Source organism: Galeopterus variegatus, unplaced genomic scaffold (assembly GCF_000696425.1).
Source record: "Galeopterus variegatus unplaced genomic scaffold, G_variegatus-3.0.2 Scaffold11902, whole genome shotgun sequence".
Classification (NCBI taxonomy): Eukaryota; Metazoa; Chordata; class Mammalia; order Dermoptera; family Cynocephalidae; genus Galeopterus; species Galeopterus variegatus.
Window position 1 is genome coordinate 11847 of NW_007738013.1, and position 9613 is coordinate 21459.

Consider the following 9613-nt stretch of genomic DNA (forward strand, 5'->3'; position numbering starts at 1 on the left):
GTTTTCACTGTCTATTGCTCCTGAACTTTATTCCCTGCACTAAATCTCTGAAATTAGGCACTTAGGAACTTTGGTGGAAATCTTTGAGGAAAGAGGGACAGAGTGAAGAGGGCAGAATTTACAATTTTGATTTCTTTCTTGGAAGATGCTTTATAAATAAAAGCATTATTATGTTTATATGTACGTGTATACAAATATATGATATGCTTTTTAAAAAAAGCTTCTGGAAACCATAATTACATAAATAAGATGTATCTCCCACCTACGTCCTTTTCCTGAACCTATCATGCTGTGTGTAAATGTAGAGAACTTTATATTTTTAACAGATATTTCTCAACAGTGCCTTGGAAAAATCTGCTAGTAAGACGCAGCAATTCTTCCTAGTCACACAAAGCACTAAAAGTAAAAATATTTGATTAACCTTTTATGATTTACATAGTCCTTTTCACAAATACCTTAATATTTCATGAATCTTGAAGTATTATCATGATTTTACAGAAGAGGAGAGGTTCAGAGGTGACTGTAGGTCACATAGCCATTAAGTAAACCATGTCACAAACCCATGACTTTTGAATCTAAAATTCATTTTCTTTTTGCAATGTCATATTGATATCAAAGGTAAAATTCTCTGTGTACACTAAACGCTAAACACTAGAGAGAGAGCACAAATAGTTTAGGTTTTGACCAGAAATCTAATTAAACAATCTGGGTAGTCTAAACCTGGAGTTAAAGTTTTTCTGATCGTACTTATCATCATTTAACTCTTGGTCAACAGTGTCCTGAAATGTGTTGCCTCCCGTGGTGTCAACAGTTAACTCTTCCTCATCTTACTTTCCAGCTGGTCTACACCAGTTCAGCACAGGCTGTTCTGAGTTAGTGTTTACTCTATCAGTTGGTTTGAGGGTACAGCTTATGTACGAATACATTTTAGCTTTAGTTTCTGATTTTCAGCATGGAGCAGTGGCACACTAATTTACTGCTGGGTTACCTACAAACCTCCCCATTAACCACTGGTAAGGCTTCTTGCAGGCTCAGGGTCCAAGAGTCTCACTGAAGCTCTTTCAAGAGTTAACCTATACACTGATTCTTTGTTTTCTGACTCAGGTCTGCTGTTGGTATCTAATGTAGTTACTGTCTTTAAAATAGCATGCTAACTCATAAGTTCCTCCCTCTTATATTCAGGCCTTTTCCAAAAGTTGAAGATCACATAATTCAGAACATCCACTTAACTATACTGGGTTCAGGTTGAGAGCCTGTTCCTTAGCCCAGTATCCTGGGGTAATCATCCACCCACACCTCGCTCAGCTGCACTGGCTGAGAGTAACAGTGCATCTGCACTTTTTCTAAGTAAATTCCTGAGAGCTTGTCAATACAACACACACACATACATACACACACTCACTCATTCACACAATCTTAGGGAATAAGTCTATTCATCTCTGTATCCTCTACAACTGTTAAGTGTTAGGCACATGGCAGGTATTCAGTAGAGTTCTAAATGAATGGATTCTCAGCCATCTGCTGGAACTCACTTCTATCAGATACAAATCACCCAATTTTTATATAGCTTTTTTTTTTTCTTTTTACAGGCTATAACATAGGCCCTAGCCATACCATCTGGATTATGCATCTTTAAGAATACCATTTGTCTAAACATATGAACTGGGATTCTTCCTAGTTCAGGAATCATTCACTGTTGCAGGGAAAGAAAATTGTGGCTGTAGTAGCTGCTATATATATGCTTGTCTATGCACTTTTCCTGACAGAGGTAGAAACGGGTTCAAAGGTACTTTAGCACAACAATGTACATATAGTTAACACTACTGTATTGTACACTTAAAAATGGTTAAGATGTTAGGTTTTGTAATATGTTTTTTACCAGAATAAAAAAAAAAAGAAAAAATACTTAAAAAAATCTTACTGGGCAGTGCTAAAGATTCAGAACTCTTGAAAAGAAAAAAATCACAGAAGCCCTCACTACCTCTTTGGAAACTCACTGCTATTCTAGAACACAATAAAATCAGTAGCTAGCTACTCAGATATATACAACAGTCATCTCTCATAGCAAAAACATTTTACACACTCTGACCTCTGGTTAAGTCAAGCTTTTTCACAGAACTTGCAAAGCCCTTCATGATCTGTTTCCTTATGGCCAACCAGTGGTCTTTTTCAGTTCCTTGAACAGGATGATTTCTTCTTAACTTAGGGCTTAGCAAATGGTGTTCTCTATGCCTCAAACACTTTTCCTCTGGCTAACTTTTATTTATCCTGTAGGTATCATCTTAAATATCATTTTGTTAAGGAGGCCTTCTTTAGACTCCCTAATGAGGTTTGGGCCTCTGACTATCTCTCTGGATCCATCCATCCACACTCACACAAATTTGGCTTTTTCCTTTGTAGCATTTAATATAATTGTATGTAATTATATAATATTAGCCTCTCTCACAAGATTGAAAGTTCTATGAGGCAGGGGCTGTTTCTTTTGCTAACCACTGTGTTAACAGGGCTCCAGTACCTTGTATACAGTAAGTATTCAATACTCTCTTCCAAGGTACAGGCTTTTATCCAACAGATTTACCTTAACTAGATATGCTCAAAGGAGTAGGTGGAGAGGCACATAAAGTTTCTGAGCTTAGGAGTGAAGACAGTGACTGAATGGCCAGAGACGAAAGCAGCTTAGGGCTGAGTGGGTGGGGAAGCAAGAAGGGAGTAATGAGAAAACTTCAGGATATTCTCATTTAGTGAGGTTTCCCCTCTACTTCCTCAACATTCCATCACCACCCCAAAGTCATTAAACAGTAATATACATACTCATTTCATTAGAAAATTAGGTAAACCTCAGAATACAAAACCAACGCCAAAATAAATTTGCAGAATTAGATTGTGTTCAAGAAACCAGTCACAATTGAACTGGATGAGACTTCAACACAAGAGATGACTGTGTTTCTCCAAATAACCTCCACTTAGGAAGGTTACATTCTTCCAGTGTGTGGAAAGACAACAAATACACTTCTCTCAGTCACTGAGGAACAAATCTTCTCTCTTGCTGGGCCAACACTACTTCTTTTTTGTTGCTCTTTTCCCTTCTCCTTTCCTCGGTTTCCCCTTTCCACGAAGCTTCTTGAGACGCCTTTGCTCATCCTTAAAATCCTGATGCTCATCTCTGAATGAAGAAAGAAAAAATAATTAACCAGTTATTTTTACTAGCCAGGAAAAGTACACCAATCTAGCACTGTTCTCTTAGGTGGTCTGGCTGTCTCTCCTTGACTTTTACAGGGCACACGCTCAGCTTAGTGACCAGAAAGTACGGTGGGTCCCCATACAGATGGGTTGTGTTCAAAAAGTTCATTTATAAGTCAGTTTCCCCTAATAGGAACGATGCCATAAACTGCAGTTAAGTTCACAGGCCAGCCCATGTAAACCTATGTGACGACGATACGACCCTAATAATTACCCCCAATTTCCCTACAACACTAAGACTCCACACTGAGGGGGCAGAAAGCTTCAAAAACTACACAGAGACCCTGACTGCCCCAGGAATTAGTATCTACTAACCATGGGGAGAGGTCTGGAGGAAGCTGCCTTAATGGCAGTGATAACTCACACAAAAAGCCTGTTGGATAAAGGCCCAGGCAGGAGGAAGCTAAATGAAGACAGATACTATAGGAATCAAGGCAGCCAGGACTATCTATGCATGTGCATGTGTACAGGTTGAAGACTGCCCATACTATATAAAAATGTCTACATCTTAAGACCAAATACCTAAGGAACAGCATAGTATTTAAACATGCAAGCTCTGGAACCCGCCTGAACTTGGGTTCAATCACAGCCCGTTTATTAGCTCTGTGACCTTGGATAAGTGACCTTACTTCTCTGCACCTTAGTTTCCTTGTCTGTAAAGTGTGGATAGCAATGGTGTATGAATTAAATGTAAGAGAGAGGTTTGCTGGGCCCAAATTTTAACTCTTTAGGTGGTTTTAAAATCACTTGGTTTTACAGAGTGCGCTGTTTCATTCCATGAACATAATGGACTGTATTCAACTGACCTCTTTGGCATTAGCTATGAATGCCCCCAAATAATTATCAACAGAGCAGCCAGAGTAACTCTTCCAAAATATATGTCAGATCACGTCAGTGTGCTGTTCACAACCCTGCAAAAGGCTCCCGTGGCCCTCTCAGATGCTTGTGATCGGCCTCCTGTCCTACCATTCCTCCCTTGGCCTGTGCTAATCATGGAACAGACCAAGCACACTCCTGCCTCAAGCTTTTGCTCTGTGCTTGCCTCTGCCTTGCAAGCTCTTTCCCAGCCCCCACTTGGCTCACTCATCACTTTCAAGCCTCCACTTAAACCTCATCTCCTAGATGGGGCTGACCCTGACTATCCTGTTTAACACAGGTACTTGGCCTCTTCCCACCCACTGCAGGCCCTGTCAGCACACTAGATCCTGCTCAGCTGGCTCTACTATTTTTTTTTCCATAGCACCTTCAACTCTGTAACATATCACATAATTTACTTATTTGTTTTTCCCCTTCGTCTTTTCTACCCCCGTTCCCATCAACCCTAGGACAGAAAGATAGCTCCACAAAGGCAGGGGGCTTGATCTCTATTGATACTACAACCCACGCACCTGGTTAACTGAATGAATCTATTGCTTCTGGGAACTGGGGCTTCCCTTCCTCTTTTGCAGGTCTTTGAATATTTTCTTTAAGACTGTCTAGTTTCATCCTGTCTGATGCTACAGGAGGCCTAGCTTTAGAGACATCATATACCGTAACTAGTGACTAAATACATGAAGATAATTTTGCTTTTCCATGGATAACTAAATGCTATATATTTTTACCCTGACCCCAAAGATAGCCAAGTCTTTATTTTTCAAACAAATGGAAGCAGCAGCAAACTGATAAAATAGCTGCACGTGATTTTGTTACGGGTTATAACCTTTTACTCAGGGGACCCACCTTCTAATATTTTATTTTGAGTCATAATAAAATTAGTTTTTATCTCTGAGCCCAAACTAATGACAAGGGAGATAGTTCCAAAGCAATTTCAGGCATTCAAAATATGTCATAGATTATAACCACTAATAATATATCAACTAAGAAAATCTATTCTATTTTGTTCACTGCTGTTCCCTCAGTGCCCATCTTTTTTTCTTTTAGCAGCTGGCTGGTACAAGGATCCGAACCAGTGCCCATCATGAGTGCCCGCACATGAAAGGTACCTAAGAAAGATCTGTTGGATAAATGAATAGCTATCTGCAATGAGTATTGTGCTGCACTATTAATTTTATTATATTAGAATGAATGAATCTAAATAATTTTTGTGTTGCTGCCCAAAGACAAGTCCAATTAAAACATGTTAAAATTTTAAAAAGATGGTAGGAATTTTAACTTTATATGATTATGCACTGTTTGAATTCTTTTGTAGTGAGCATGTATTAATTTGGTAATTAAAATTTTTTTTAAAGAAAATGATCACATAGGTATTTGATCTTTTTCCTTTCTAGAGAGGTATACAGTCCTAAGCATCCTCTTCCCAGACATACACAAACATACAAATGCATGGTGTTAAGAGCCAGTGCAATGCACATATTACTCTTAAAGGCAGGCTACAGCTTACTTAGACCAAATTAATATTTCAAAAAGGGTACAAAATAAAAATGCCGGAAGAGAGTGGGAGGAAATAAGCACACAAACAAAAGCCACCAGAAGAGAAATTTCGGAGGCTCCCACACACCAGCTAAGCAGCAGATTAGCTGTGAGGCAGGGGCTCTGTTCATCTGATAACAAGAACCTGCTGCCCTGGCAACTTTGCTGCTCCTGGGGTTTTCTTCCTTAGTATTTAGACCAGTTTTTCTCTGCACCCTTTTCAGAGTGCTTTTAGATGAATGAATAATTAAACAAGTCTCTACAGCTCAGTATCTATTCAACGTTAGTCATGTTTTAGACATAATTAAAATGTCTTCCAACAAGCATGTGTCTTTTTTTTTTTTGTTTGATTTTCCCATTGTGGATATTTTGAAAGAAGCTTTCTCCTGCAAACCTTCTGAGCTACGTGGGCTGTGTTATAAGAACCACAAAACTGTAAGGATAGAAAGGCTAATTTTTCCCTTTCTGATCTGCTAAAAATATCTCTCACAGGTTCCTCTTTGTGTTTTTTTGTCATCACCTGTAGAGGCCAAGAAAACGGAGTGTCCCCATGAGCGCAAAGTAAGTGTTGTGATTTGGATACCAGTCGTAAGTCTCCTTCCTCTTGGCCAAAGGCTGTTCACTAAATAATTTCACTACTTTCATGGATTTGGAATCAGTAGGCCTGGCAACTTCACCAAATAGCCGGGCACTCAGACGGGACATACGTAAGGCATATTCTGAAAGTGAAGACATTTCTTGAGCAGCAAGGAGCAAGAGTCCCTACAGAAAATGAAAAGAAAGATAAACAAGTTAGTGTAAGAAATTCCAAGATTATCTAATGAACACTTTAGAAAATGAAAACAATAGCAAGCCACATATGAATCAGCATACTGTTAGCAGGAAGTGCCTTGCAGTTGAGAAATATGCAGTCCAAATGGCTATTTCCTTAGCATGCTTTACATTTACAATTTTTATATTTTGTGTTCACAATACTAGCATTTCATTGCTGTACTGCCCCTTTTACAATGAACTATTTTGTGATTCAATAGGTAATTTACAGATATTACCTATTTGTAGCTGGATGAAGAAGACAGGGAAACAAGTTACCCTACCACAGCATTATTAGACCTTCAGAAAACACCCACCTAAGCAATCTGCAAAATAAATATGCTGACTCCTTGCCATCTAAAGGTGTAATCATGGCAGAGAAATAATTATGCTGTTGTCTTTATTATCAGTCCTTTGAACACTGTTCTCAAGGGCTCCAGATGGCTCTGAGAACTGCTAATGAGTTATGAGGTCATTTGGCCTCTAGGTTACTGGATTGAAGTCTGCCTTGAGACTGAGAGCCATTTGGAAAAAACAGATAGTAGTCCTGTAGAAATAAACTCAACAGCTCATAAATTTCATTCTATTCCTGAACAGAAAGCACATGAATTGTGATATTACTTCCTATCTTCCATCTTACATATTCCACCTAATCAAACTAGCTAAGCTCTTATGAGCTGAAAACAGTAACTTTTTCTTTAGAGGTACAGAACGTTGAAATAGGTATAAGAATGAAATAGGTATAAGAGTGATATACAAAAATTATAGCTAATAGACATCAAAAACTACATAGGTGATACATAAAAATCAATAATGTTGGTGAAATAACTATCCTGTTCCATTCTGGATAACATATAGGGGTTACTGTTGGTAGAATATGCCAATTTATGCGAAATTTTAGTTGTGAGATGAGAATCTTTGCTGACTAAGAAACTATCCTGGGGGGATGGTTCAGCTGTGATGAAAAGAAGGTGGTCTCCAAGTAGAAAAAAGGCATACACATACCTTGAAAAGCCAATGGGAGAAATAAACCAAAAAAAACTAAGCAGGAATTCTGTGAAGTAAATTTCAGAACAGCTCTTATAAGAAAACAAACCAACCTAATGTTTAAAGTAAGGAAGTTTTAATGCCCATTTCAAGATCCATTAAAAAAGTAGAGGCTGACCTCAAACCAATTGTAGAATGTCAACCTCAAACCATTTACCATTCTAAACAGTAACCAAGCAATCTTGGGCCAACAGTGCCACCTGAAGGCCAGAAATGGGACAACTGAGGGACCCAACTTGTCCAATCCAGGGATCACCTACATGCCTTGCTCTTCTCTTTTCCTTTTCTCCCAACTCTTGCTCCATTATGTGGATGCAGATGGTTTGGGGGTAGCGCTGTTAGGGCTAGGGTATACATATTTTCATCAATGAGGAAAAAAGTCATTAACAGTTTAATATATAAAGAGACTAGTAACAAACCAGTGACATAAACCTCTCAAGGACTTGCCAATGTCCAGAAGTCACCTTCAGAAGCCGCAAAAAGTTTCTTTGCATATTCAATCTTTTCTCTTCCTTCCACTTTTAAAGTTATCTTTTCCTAAACACCAGATTAAACAACAACAAACTGTTTCTTCATCAACTTTGCTTTGTTTTGCTTAATTACCATTACAGCATCAGAATAGATCTCTACCGTAATTGCACAGTATTACCACAATTAGTTATTTGTAAGCTGGTCTGGGAACTACCAATTTGTTACAATGTTTTCAGGAAAATATATTCTGAATTCCAAATCATTTTATTTTTAAATGAAGAGGCAGCATGAAATCCTGAGGCCTAGGTTTGAATAATGGCTCTGCTACTTATTACCTGCGTTATTTTGAACAGTTACCTATCCTTTCTAAATATGAGTTTCCTTTTCTGAAAACAAAGCTTGCATGACTTGTGAGAAATGAGTAAGACAGTGGCACTCAGTAAATGGTAACTTACAAAAAAACCCTACACCTGTTTGTAAGTCTGGTGTTCATGTGTTCTACATAGACACGTTTGTTAGTTCCTTGTCCTCATTTAATCATGCAAAAACAGAGATATCCTTACAAAGAAAGACAGCTAGAGAAACACAGAGGGGGACCAGCACCTTGGTAACTTGAAGGTAGTGAGGAAGAGGAAGGAACTCACAAGGACACTGGTCACCGAAGCCATCACTGGATGCTAAGTTATAACCATGTCCACTTTGTAATGTAGCAAATTACTAGGATACATAACTCATAAGTAATAAGGTCACATTACAATCCACTAGAGCATAATTATACTACAAAATCCACGTCCTAAAAATTTTATGATAGAGAAAGGGAATAAGCCTCTTCCAAACTGAATACCTTACTAGAAACAAAGAACCACGTGCTAACAGGGGGAATCTGAAAAAGGTTATAAGTTACCAACAACACTGCTTTGTAGTCTCCTTCCACAGAGCAGACATACATGAGGGCACGTCACAAAGTTCATGGAAAAATAGAATTGAAAGATATAATATGAATCTTTCTTTGTATCTATCTGATGAAAAATGACCAGGAGGTTGGTATACTTTTTCTTCTTTTTTAGATAGACTAAAAGGTTTTGCTGTCCATTAAGTGTTGGTCCTAAGACTGACAAATTGCCACTTTTTACTGGCTTTAAATTAAAAAAAAAAAAGTTCAAAAACCTTATTTAGTACTTTTCAGGACTTCAGTGTGCTTCCTTACAGAACTTTTCAATTTTATTTTAAAAATATATATATGGTGACCCTGATAATGACATTAATGTAAAAGGCAAATAATTTACATATGTCAATTAGATTTTGATTTACATGAAACCTTTCTAAGGGGTACAAAACAGTCACTTTAAAATGTCATCTTTCTTTAAATGAGAACTAAAAAAACTATAGTATCATGAAGAAAAGTTAACTGGAGTTTAAAATACTAAGCAAGGGCCGGCCCGGTGGCGCAATGGATAGTGCGCCGCTTGGAAAGCGCGGCGGCGCTCCCGCCCGAGGGTTCGGATCCCACATACAGACCGGTTCCCGCTCACTGGCTGAGCGAGGCGCGGGAGCAACACCGAGGGTTGCAATCCCGTTGCCAGTCCCCGGTCCGGTACGGGGGCAACACTGAGGGTTGCGATCCGTTGCCGGACAC

The 9613-nt window shown here is 38.6% G+C and overlaps 1 protein-coding gene across 2 annotated transcripts in view; it reads right to left on the minus strand.

The window, feature by feature from the left end:
- Positions 1-409: 409 nt before the first annotated feature.
- The window catches only part of MRPS33 (mitochondrial ribosomal protein S33), a 10686-nt gene continuing 1482 nt past the window's right edge, over positions 410-9613 (minus strand). For both annotated transcript variants that reach the window (XM_008594931.1, XM_008594932.1), the window contains exons 2-3: positions 6170-6411; positions 410-3163 (exon numbers count right to left, since the gene is read on the minus strand). In XM_008594931.1, coding sequence (XP_008593153.1) covers positions 3058-3163; positions 6170-6384 — 321 coding nt within the window. In that variant the 5' untranslated portion in view covers positions 6385-6411 and the 3' untranslated portion in view covers positions 410-3057. The remainder of the gene's footprint in view (positions 3164-6169; positions 6412-9613) is intronic.